Here is a 12531-nt window from a genome sequence, read left to right on the forward strand (position 1 = left end):
GAATGTGGATGAGGAAGGGTGGTTTTGAGAGGAGCAGAGGTAAAACAGCTGGTTCTGATGAGATGAAGAGGGGGGACAAGGAAGTGGGGGCTGTATGCAAGGAAGTGATTGTAATGGACTACGAAAGCCAAGTCAGAGAAAGCAGAGAAAGGCCATCCATGAAAAGCAGTGAGGAATAATGCAAAAGTGGTAGCATTAGTGGACTGAAGTTTCCCCGGTGAGTACCCCTGGAGTTGCAATATCCCTCCGGGGTGGTGAGAAGACAGAAAGTAGGCTGTGGGACACTGGAGGACAGAAGAGGTCAGAGAAGGCTTGAGTATATGCTTATGGTATGTGCTGCTGATAGATGGAGGAGGACAGGGAAGCATTCAAACAACTGAGAAGCCAGAGAGCTGGGAAATCATTTCGGACACAATGACAGCTAGATGTTATGGACCTTATGAAGGACATACAAACATACCTGCAAGTCAAACTGGAATCTGATTGAGCCTCTTGAGTGGCCCTGACCAACAAGCCTCTACCCACATGGGGCGTCTAAGCATTTAAATGATAGCCAGTGTACCTAAGAGCAAAATTTTTAATGGTAATCTGATTTAGTTATTTGAAAACTTTTCAGTGTGCCTGGAATAACGTGGCTATGTGAAAGTATTTTTTCAACTGCAAATTTTATGAAATTGGAGTACAGACTGAGCACTTTCCAAGAGGGATGGCCTGAAAATAGCAGTAAGGCAAAAAGAGGACATCAACTCCACCATCAGGCCCAGTGACAGAAGAATGGGGAGGAGAGACAGCCACTACCATGGAGACAGTGTAGGAGCTGAGACCCTGGGGGAGAGCCAGGTGCTAGTTAAAGAAGGCAGGCACACAGGGGTTGGTGACAGTCAGTGACAAATGAGAACAGTGTGTCCCATGGAGGAGGCAGCAGCGAGACTAACCCTGTGACCTCAAGCCTTTCAAGTCCACCGAAAAATGAGCATCATCCAGTGGGAAATAGGCAGACGCTCTACAAGGGTCTTCTGGAAGAAGAAATGTGAATGTGTTCCTAGAGACTACAGGGGGAAATCACGACCAGGACTGGGATTGAGGGAAATGCAGGCACTTGTATCTGTGATGGGGGGTGTTAGCTGATGGTTTGTTTTGGAAAGCTCTTTGACAATAGCTGTCAAAACTAAAAATGTACACACCCCTTGATCCAGAGTTTCCTCCTCTTGAAATTGTCCTAAAAGCTACTATGAGTCCAAAAGGGCCATGGAGGATAATGTCTGTCCTGGCAATATTTGTTAAGAGCAAAAAATGAAAAACAACCTAAATGGTTTATCAGTAAGGCAGTGATTACATACATATACGATGGCCTATCTTTATACTGAAATACTATGTGTTCATTAAAGAAAAGAAAGTAGATCTATATGTAACGATATGGAAAGATGTCTACTTTGTATGAAGAGAAAAAGCAAACCGTAAGATCATGAGTAATATTCCATTTTTCTAGAAAATGTTAAATATATAAAAAGAATTATGTTATCACCAAAAAAAAAAAAAAGAAAGAAAAGAAAGCAGGCACACTCAAAGAGGAAGAATACAGGGAATTCTCATGATTACAGACTCAACTATGGGGGCACAGCAGAAGGGTTATAGGGAGACAACAAAGTGTAAGAGAACAGGGAAGATCTTTAAGATCTTTTATCTCCAAGGTTGTGAAATTTCAAGATGTTTATCTTGGTGCTGGGGTATTTGTGTCCACAGCATCTACTGTGCTGGGCATTTCATGGTTATTTAAAATCAGGAAACTCATGCCCTTCACGTTTGGAAACTTTCTAAGAATTGTTTTTAAGTGATCTTCATCTTCTCTGATCACCTGCTGAAACTCCATTATTTAGAGGCTCTCCTCAACTGGTTCTTTTAATTTTCTTTTCTGTTTCCTATCTTTTTGTTTTTTTACTCTATTTTCGAGAGATTTTCTCAACTGTATTCTCCAACTCTTCTGAGCTCAATTTCTGCTCTCGTAGTTTAAATGTCAGGACACACTCTTTTTGTTTTCCAAATGTTCCTTTTGTACAATACTGCCTTCCTGTTTCATGAATATATCTTTTTTTGTCCTGTGAAGACAGCATTCATAGTTTTGGTCTTTACTTGCTTTTACTTTTATTCTCATTGTCTAGCCTCTGTATCTTCCAGGCTGTTTTCCAGTATGTCTTACGGTTTGTATCTTGCCCCTCAGATACTTGGTTATCCTTGGTTGTGTGTTCATGATTGTGAGTGGGGGACTAACACTGGTGGAAATTCTGAGCTTGAGGAAGAGAGGGAGAGAAAGATGGGGAGGGGCAGAGGAACAGGGACAGAAAGTGTCTTAAGCAGGCTCCATGCCCAGTGCAGAGCCCAATGCGGGGCTCGATCTCACAACCTGAGATCATGGCCTGAACCAAAATCCAGAGTTGGATCCTTAACTGGGCCATCCACGTACCCCAGCCCTTGTCTATTTTAATTTTCACTGTAAGGTGATCTGATTCCTGATCTTATGAAATCCCTAGTGTTGGGATCTTTGCATCTTTCCCCCTGGGCTGGACAATCCCAGAAAGAAAGTGGAGTCTTCATCTCACTTTTTGCCTATAGCATTCAAATGCCAGGGTTCTGCCAGCTAAAAAGGGAGAAGAGGACTAGGGAGTCTCAATACTCTGCAAATCTGTTTCTGGTAAAAGACTCTTGGCCCACCCTTTGCTGACTGATCCCAATGCACCATCTGGAGAGTTTAATCCCCCTCCCCGCTGGTTGCAAGCTGGGGTTGGAAGGAGCAGTGTACAACAAAGTACGGACAGAGAAGGGGATGCAGGGCTCTAATCTTCTCAAACAGATTTCTTTTTTTTTTAATTTTTTTTTTTTAATTTTTATTTACTTAGGATAGTCAGAGAGAGAGAGAGAGAGGCAGAGACACAGGCAGAAGGAGAAGCAGGCTCCATGCACCGGGAGCCCAATGTGGGATTCGATCCCGGGTCTCCAGGATCGCGCCCTGGGCCAAAGGCAGGCGCCAAACCGCTGCGCCCTCCCAGGGATCCCTCAAACAGATTTCAACTCAGCTTCCTTCTACCCCTTGTCCTTCCCATTCCTGGTCCTTCTGAAGACTCAGCAATTTCAATGAGGATGCTTCTCAATGTTCTCCATACACTTAACATTCAGCTTTCTCAGAGTTAAGTGAGTGAACACTCACCTACCTGCTTTCCAGCTTCAGAGTTTGGCTGCTGTTGCCTTCTATTCTCCCCATACCTGTGTGTCTATATCTTTACAGAAAGCCTATTTGCTAAAAGTTCTATAGGGTTTTGAGGGGACAAGAAATTTAGAAGTGTGTGTTCAACCTGCCATGTTAAGTATGAGCTTTGCCTTGCATTTTCATTGATAAGGTTCCTTTGCCACAGACTGACTTATCTTTAAAAGAGACTCTGGTGGGCAGCCCGGGTGGCTCAGCAGTTTAGCACCACTTTCGGCCCAGGGCGTGATCCCAGAGACCTGGGATCGAGTCCCACATTGGGCTCCCTGCATGGAGCCTGCTTCTCCCTCTGCCTGTGTCTCTGCCTCTCTTTCTCTCTCTGTGTCTCTCATGAATAAATAAATAAATTTTTTTTAAAAAAAGAGACTCTGGTGGAGGCAAAGCTCTACACATCTGGAAACCCTATACAGATGCAGCAGCTTATGTTCTTGCTATGCTTTAACCTTTATTGTCTTCTACTGTTGATGCACATTAGTTCAGTAGAGTCACAGAACTCTGTTCTCTAAAGTGTGACTACCCATCTTCCACCTCTCAAGTTTTTAAGTTTCAGAGCATAGCATATATCTTCCTGCCCATGACCCACACCAACTCAGAGATTCTCTGGCAACACAGGGCACTCCTGTCACTGAATATGACCCTTATACTTAATACACCTGGGGTACTTGCTCTGAGCAACAATCATGTTGGCTGATGAGGACAAAAATACACAGTACACATTAATGTGCTTACCTAGACAAGCCTGAAGGGTATGTTAGAAGCTACTCATAAAGTCTAGAATTAAACTCCCCAAACTAAAGAGAACTCCTAAAGGAGTATCCAACAACTACTTATAAAATGACCCTCCACAGGCTGATGGATTCTGACTGTCCTATAGTCTTTGCTGGGTAAGGCTCTACTGAATAAGCCTGTGTTCAAGTTATTTTGAAAGAGATTAAAAAATGCCACAGAAGATGAGAGATTATATAGAGTTTGCTACCAGCACTGGAGGAGTGCCTACTGTTTCTACTAATTACATCCAGAACTAGAGGTGTCGTGCAGCATTACTGCAACTACCTACCCATCTGTGGCAGGTTTCTTCCGGAGGATACTGGGCCGGGGGGATGAACCCTGGGCGGGAGCGCTGCTGCCAGCACTCTGGCTGTGTGTCGGCACCACAGTTGTTGGTGCTGGAGCAGCGCTGAACGGATTGCTGATAGGGTTGGCTACAATCGTGGCTCCGTCTGCCAACACCACGGCTGTAGGACAGGGAGGGGGTGGGAGAGAACAATGAAGAAAAGGATACAAAAGAAACATTACTAAAATGTCACTTAAGACAAAAACAATTAGACTACCAGAATTAGAGTGCCCGTGTTATGACTGTCCAGTTTAAAGAAGGGAAGGGATGAACACAATGTTCATCTGCCTAAAAGCAGATGGCAAAGTGAGAGAGGTTACTAAGTCTACTGATGCATGATCAGTAACCATTTCTCTTTGCTTTATAATCATAATTACTAAAACATCAGATAAGATAAAGTACGTAGCATATTTCAAGAAATAATTTAGTTTTTGTGAAATATCATTGCCTCTCAATACCTAAAAAGGATACCAACAATCCTTCAAAATGATACATTAATTTTACAGCTTCAAATACAACTCCAAAAAAAATCTTAAATAACGTGAATTTGCTCTCTCAACTTTATGGAGTGCTTTAACACATGCAAATGCATATTTGGCTGTTTATGTATATATTTTTTTATGTTTACAATGACTCTGACAGATAAATTACAAGCAATTCATGTTAAAAAAGGGAAATTAAGGCACAGAGAAATTAATCGAGACTACCTAACCAATATGTAGCAGAACCAGGATTTAAACCTAGTATCGCCCTTTCCTCCATACCAACTTCCATGCAAAAACTCAAATTACCTGAAGTCTTTCCTTCAGGTTGTGGCTGCTGAGTACCCATTGGTGCAGGCTGAAGTCCCTGTGTGTTGATTGGGGTTGCTGAGTGAATTCCCTGTGTGCCCATTGGTGCTGGCTGTATTCCTGGAGTCCCGATGGGAGCTGGCTGTATCCCCTGTGTACTGATGGGTGCTGGCTGGATCCCTTGGATATGTCGAGCATGAGAAGCATCTACTGTCATCAACTGCATGGGGTTTAGGTGGACTGTGGATGCTACCCCGACACCAGTTTGAGCTGTGATGGCAGAGTTTGGAGCCTGAGCGGAAACTGAAAATGATGCAGAAAGTGACTACAAGAATGTTAGCTCTGATTAGACACAGTCCACATAAAGAGAAAAACACTAAAATGAAAACAGAATTTTCCACCCTAAAAGATCTAAATCCTCAGTTTTGTGGTTTTTTATTTTTAAGAAGGAGAGAGAGAATCCTCAGCAGATTCCACACCCAGCACAGAGTCCAATGTGGGGCTTGATCTCATGACCCTGAGAGCGTGACCTGAGCTGGAATCAAGAGTTGGATGCTCAGCCAACTGAGTCACCCAGGTGCCCTAGTCGTCGTCGTCTTTTTTTTTTTTTTTAACATTTATTTATGAGAGAGAGAGAGAGAGAGCGAGCGCACACAAGTCGGGGGTGGGGAGGGAGAGGGAGAGAGAATTTCAAGTAGACTCAGTATAGAGCACAGAGTCTGATCTGGGGCTCAATTTCAAATTCCCAAGATCATGACCCAAGCCAAAACTGAGTCAGATGCCCAAATGACTATACCACCCAGGTGCCCCATAAATCTTATTTTTTCCCTAAGCACTACATAAAGCTCTATATATTAGAGTTTTTTCCATCATATCAGTTTGATATGATGTTGCTGCAGATTACTGGAAAGAGCATTAAAACAAGAAAAAAGAAATCATCTATTAAATTCCAAATAGGAACAGGCAACTGTGCTAAATAAAACTTCTGAGATACATCCGTAACTCCCAGGTCAAGAACCTTTGCTCTAATTGATGGAACCACCATCACAGGCATTTCTGATATATGGCAACTATGAATTTTAACTTCCACATATCCACTGAAGAGAGAGAACAAACAAGTTTCCTTTTTACTACTGTATATATTAAAAACAAACTCAACAACAACAGAACTGAAAACAACAGTATTCCTAGGAATCAAAAAAAAATTTCTACTATGGAAAGAATAATATAAATGATGTTTCTTCTCAGTCATCAAAACAATCCAGAAAAAGATATATGTACCCCATATTCACTGAAACATTATTGACAATAGCCAGGATATCAAAACAACCCAAAGGGTCCACTGAGGGATAACTGGGTAGAGAGAATGGGATCTCTATCTACACACACACACACACACACACACACACATAATTTAGCCTCAGAAAATTAAATCTTGCCACCCGTGACAACATGGATGGATCCTCAGGGCATTATGCTAAGTGAAATAAGCCAGACAAAGACATAAAATCCCCGGTATGATCTCACTTATACATGGAATTTAAAAACAAATATAAACAAACCAAGTTCATAGATACAAAGAACAGACTGGTAGTTGCCAAAGGCAGGAAATGGGGGTGGGGGGTGGGAGACACAGGGAAGGGCATCAAAGATACAAACTGCCAGTTATAAAATAAGTAAGACATAGGGATGTAATGTACAGCATGGTGACCATGGTTAACAATACTATATTGTACATCTGAAAGTTGCTAAGAGGATATTTCTTTAAGTTCTCATCACAAGAAAAAACAATTTGTAATTCTGTTGTCAATGGATGTTAACTAGACTTATGGTGATCATTTAATGATATACACAAATACCATATCATTTTTTTTTAATTTTTATTTATTTATGATAGTCACAGAGAGAGAAAGAGAGAGAGGCAGAGACATAGGCAGAGGGAGAAGCAGGCTCCATGCACCGGGAGCCTGATGTGGGATTCGATCCCGGGTCTCCAGGATCACGCCCTGGGCCAAAGGCAGGCGCCAAACCGCTGCGCCACCCAGGGATCCCACAAATACCATATCATTATGTTGTACCTCGGAAACTAATATGTCAATGATACCTCAATTTAAAAAAAGGGGGAAACTACGTAATTTAAATTTTATAAACCATATAGCAGTTAAGAAAAGGTAAATTGTTATCACTAATGAGAAAATTACAATGAAATGTTAGCACATTTAAATTCCTAAGACTGGGCAGCCCAGGTGGCTCAGCGGTTTAGCGCCGCCTTCAGTCCAGGGTGTGATCCGAAGACCCAGGATCGAGTCCCATGTTGGGCTCCCTGCTGGAGCCTGCTTCTCCCTCTGCCTGTGTCTCTGCCTCTCTCTCTCTCTGTGTGTCTCTATGAATAAATAAATAAAATCTTCTAAAAAAAATAAATTCATAATGACTGCTACATTGCAATTCTTCCCTTGTTGTAAAGAAAGAAAGAAAAAGAAAAAAAAAAAAGAACTAACCCCCCCCCAAATTATTAGTTTCTTCTTAAGAAGTGAGTAAACCTTTGTTTCTCAGTAACAGTTGTGGGCACTTGCCTGAACATGCAGTCTAGTCACCACTCCAAGCCTTTCAAGATCCAATCTCATTCCATGTTCTGCATCCTTACTCACACTACACTCCTGCCAAAACCAAACTGCTCTGTTCCAAGCACATATTCTATGCTAATACTTTATTCACACACAGGAGAGTGCTCTCCCCAAATCCTACCCCATAGCTCTGTCCTGTGCATTGAGAGGTTTTCCAAATTTCACTTCCTTTAGGAAATCACTTCTGACCTTCAACCCTACCCTCTCAAGTGGAAATAACCTCTCTTAACTCAAAAGCAGGCTAGCTTTGCTTAAGCCTCTTTGACTGGAACTTGGCACTTCCTAGTAAGAGCCTGTCATGTCCTCTCTCCCTATGAGGCTCTAAGCTTATTCTAAGTGATCTGGTTAGAAGCCAACCTTACAAATAGAGCCTAACACAGAACTTTACATAGAACAACAGGGTTTCAATAAATATCTGAAATTACTAAATGCATGAATGAGGGTACCTGTGTGGCTCAGTTGGTTAAACATCTGCCTTGGGATCAGGTCCCTGCTGCTCAGGGGGAGTCTGCTTCTCCCTCTGCCCCTCCCCCTGCTCATATTCTCTCTAATAAAATCTTAGAAAAAAAATAAATGCATGAATGAATAAATGAATGGAGTGGAAAACATCTCTGAAACAAGTGAAATTTCAGGAACAATTTGAGAGGGATCAGTTACTTGCAAACTATACAGCTTATGCATATATATTCATACTTACATGTTTATATCTATATCTAATAACCAACAAGATTCGATCTTTAGAAGTGACCAGAATCCATGAACAAATTGGTTTAATTTATCATAGACTATGTATTACAGTAATCTCATATTTGGCCTATTATATATACAAATTTTCCTGTCCTCTCTGATTTGAAAACATCTGCTTTAAAATCATTCATAAGGAGCCACTTGAAAACAGAAGATTGTAAGCTGGTTAAAAAAAAATCACTTCTTTAGTTGCGTCCATGTATGCAAAGATCCACATGTCTGAGAAGTAACACATTACCCATCATCTGCACCAACAAAGACGGTATTGGTATTGGAAGAAATAAACTGCTGTTGACTGGATTATTCATTTTTCTGTGTTCCTATCCATCAGGACTACTGTAGTGGTAAAAGAAGTCACTTGGAAAAAATAATAATGCCGTGAAACAGATGGTTGGCAGGATCCCCAATACTTCTGACAGTGCTCTTACAATGGATTTTTACAAATAAATGTTTATATAAAATGATAGTGTCTGCATAGACTGTTCAGCTGAAGAGAGACTCTGCAGGTATTTTTCAGCTGAACAGTATTCAGAGAAATACATATTGGTCATGAGTTACCTTCCCCAGAAAGGCAACATGACTGCATTGTTATAGAAGTATCAACTGGCTGAGGAAGATCAATGAACCTGAAGGAAGTGCTGTTACTGACAGCTGAGAATTTTCAACAATTAGTGTAGCACACATACACACACATACATGAAATTTACTTAATTGTTAACATGGTTCAACCATACTTTTTGCATCCTACTTTTGGCAATAATTAATTAAACATGGTTTTATCTTTATAGGACTGTTAATAAAGAACAGTTATGTTTCCTTTAAAAAGATGTTATTAATCTGATGTACAGAAAATATGATAGAAAACTCAGAATAATTCATCAGCTATTTCCCCACATTACAATAAACCTTGGGAGGGGCGCCTAGATAGTGTTCAATTGGTTAAATGTCTGACTCTTGGTTTTGGCTTAGGTGGTAATCTCAGAGTTGTGAGATCAAATCCTGTGTCTGGCTCCATGTTCAGCATGGAGTCTGCTTGAGACTCTGCTTCTCCCTCTGCCCCCACCCTCACTCTCTCTCTCTCAAATAAATAAATCTTAAAAAAAATTAATAAATAAGCCTTGGGGAAAGTTCTGTGGAAAAAAAAACAACAAAAAACCCAATGCAGAGATTGAGGAATCTGTCTCCAAAGCTATTTAAATACCTTAGTATTTGGAAGTTTTAGACCAGCGTTGTCCAATGGAAACATAAATCATATGGGCAATTATAAATTTTCCAGTAGCCATATTAATAAAGTAAAAAGCAGGACAAATTAATTTTAATGATATACTTTAACTCAATATATTTCAAATATTACAATTTCAAAATATGATCATTATAAAAATAATTAGTAAGCTACTTTACATTCTCTTTTCCATACTGTTATTTTCAAAATTCAGGATATGTTTTACTAATAAAACACATTTCAAATCAGATACTGAGTTCAATTTTTATTAGAAATATTTTATTTGTATTTTGGTTCAATACAATCTACAATTTTGAAACAGTTTCATAATCACTAAGTTGTTCCAAACATATTTAAAAATTCTCTAATTTGAATTAAGTTAAAACAAAACAAAACAAAACAAATCAGTTTTTCATTTGTGCCAGGTCCCCCTTTAAGTATTCAATGGCTTGATGGAGCCCTGGCTGCAGTGATGGATCATACAGAAGGGTAATGCCCACAATCTGGGCAATCTGCCTCTCTTATGCCTAAAGTGAGTTGAGAGTCTCATAGGAAAAGAAAACACAAACTGTGAAGAGTAAGCGCTGTTTTTTCTGGATTGGCAAAAAGAACACTGTAAGTTGGGATGCTAAGTGTTGAGCAGAACTGGACTAATATTAAAAACACAACATATCACAAAACAGAAGCCCCATTAAAGTACAGGTTTTATCATTTTAACTGTACTGCCACTTCAAAGTATAACAAATTGGTAAATTATCATCGTCAGGGTGGGATAAAAACCACACAAATATACTAATAAGTGGATAGATCATAGAGATGTGATCTAAAACCTTAAAGCTTCAGATTTTAACCTTATCTGAATCTGAAGATAGAAGGTAGTTAAATCCATACTACAAATACCCACTCATCAATTTTGATCTCATTGCTTGCAAAAATTGGAATTTTAAAAGTCCTCCTAATAGCAGGGCTCATACCTGGATATTGTCGGATGGTGGACACAGAGCTGGTGATTGGGGTGTACGTGTGCGCAGCCAGTGGGTATGCAGAAGGTGGGTATGTTGGCAAAAAGTACTGGAACTGAACGGGAACAGATGGTCTATAGATGGAAGACAGATAATATGAAGCAAAACAGGTCTATTTTCTTCTTCATTTTCAAACGATCCTATCCTTCAGATCCTCTTCACAACCTTATATGTCATGCCAACATTTCCTCAATTGTGTCCCAAAATAAACTGTTAGGTCAAAGGACACACTTGAAGAGAGAGTAGTTTTTTTTAAATGAGTATTTTAAATAACTACATCAATAAACATAAAAATACACACAGTAACAATGACCAAAGGTGACTCAAGAAAACTTAGTAATCAAAGATTTTCTCTGCTAAATTCCACTTGAAAGACTCTAAGTTTACACTGTTTTTATTGGCAAATCTTATCAAACACATGTAAAACAGATAAACACAAACTTATACAAACTGATTCAGAAACCAGAAAGAAGAAACAAGATCTAATTTAACCAACACAGAAACTGGATAGGGAGAATAGGATAAAAAATTATAAACAAATCTCATTCTCTACATCAATGTAAAAATTTCTAAATAAAATGGAATTAAGTACTGTATAAAACAAAATACATCATGATCAGATACAGTTTACCACAGGAAGAATGATTCAATATGAAAATTTCTATGAATGTTTTAGATCCTATTAAAATGTTAAAAGAATCCTTTGAAATATCACAAAAGATATACAAAATTATTTAATAGAAATTAACATAATACTTTATGTTAACAATACTAGAATTAAAGAAAAATTACTTCCCCCTTCCAATTTTTGATAGCATTCAATACTTATTCATATTATAAATACCTGAAAAATAGGAATGGGAAAAAACTCCATTCCTCAATTTGAAAACAGCCAACTACTAAAATCTATACTGAAATTTCCCAAGAATTCCCATTCCCAAGAATTCCCATTCAGGAATAAGATAAGAATGTTCACTATCTCTGGTCTATTCAACATCACATTGGAAGACCAGGAACAAGAAAAACACAAGTATGCAAAATGGAAATGAAAAAAAATCACTCATCCATCAAAAAACTGTCCTTTTTTTGTAGACAAACACCTATATAGGAAATCCAAGAGAATCTATAAACTTTTAGGCCTGTTAGGTGTGTTTAGCAAGGAGAGTAGACACAAAGACCAGTATATTAAAACCTATAAGGATTCCTACACATGATAATACTCAAACAAGAACATTTAAACATGGGGTGCCTGAGTGGCTCAGTTGGTTAAGCTTCTGCCTTCAGCTTAGGTCATGATCTCATTCTCTGTGAATGAGCTCTATGTTGGGCCCCCTGCTCAGTGGGGAGTCTGCTTCTACGTCTCCCTATACCCTTCCCCCTGTTTATGCTCTCTCAAATAAATAAATAAAAAAAAATTTTTTTTTTAAAAAAAGAACATTTAAAAACGATCCAATTCTGAACTTATTTCATATGCACTATACCGGGTTCTCACTAGGGGAGAAGAGATACAAATATGGAATGGGGAAGGTAATGGGGTTATTATACAGGAAGTATCAGCATGTCCTAAAAAGTTTTGTTTTTTTTTTTAAAGATCTATTTATTCTAGAAAAAGTGAAAGAGTGAGTGTGCAAGCGGGGGAGGGGTAAAGGGAGAGGAAGAGAACCTCAAGTAGGCTCCCCACTCAAGCATGGAGATTGAGGAGGGGCTTGATCCCATGCCCCCGGGATCATGACCTGAGCCAAAACCAAGAGT

The 12531-nt window shown here is 39.4% G+C and overlaps 1 protein-coding gene across 6 annotated transcripts in view; it reads right to left on the minus strand.

Annotated features, from left to right (window-relative positions):
* Positions 1–12531, minus strand: part of SAP130 (Sin3A associated protein 130) — an 83386-nt gene that overhangs the window by 35615 nt on the left and 35240 nt on the right. For all 6 annotated transcript variants that reach the window (XM_055316507.1, XM_055316506.1, XM_055316505.1 and 3 more), the window contains 3 exons: positions 10732–10853; positions 5165–5467; positions 4317–4494 (listed from right to left, as the gene is read on the minus strand). In XM_055316507.1, coding sequence (XP_055172482.1) covers positions 4317–4494; positions 5165–5467; positions 10732–10853 — 603 coding nt within the window. The remainder of the gene's footprint in view (positions 1–4316; positions 4495–5164; positions 5468–10731; positions 10854–12531) is intronic.

This window comes from Nyctereutes procyonoides, unplaced genomic scaffold (assembly GCF_905146905.1).
Source record: "Nyctereutes procyonoides isolate TBG_1078 unplaced genomic scaffold, NYPRO_anot_genome, whole genome shotgun sequence".
Classification (NCBI taxonomy): Eukaryota; Metazoa; Chordata; class Mammalia; order Carnivora; family Canidae; genus Nyctereutes; species Nyctereutes procyonoides.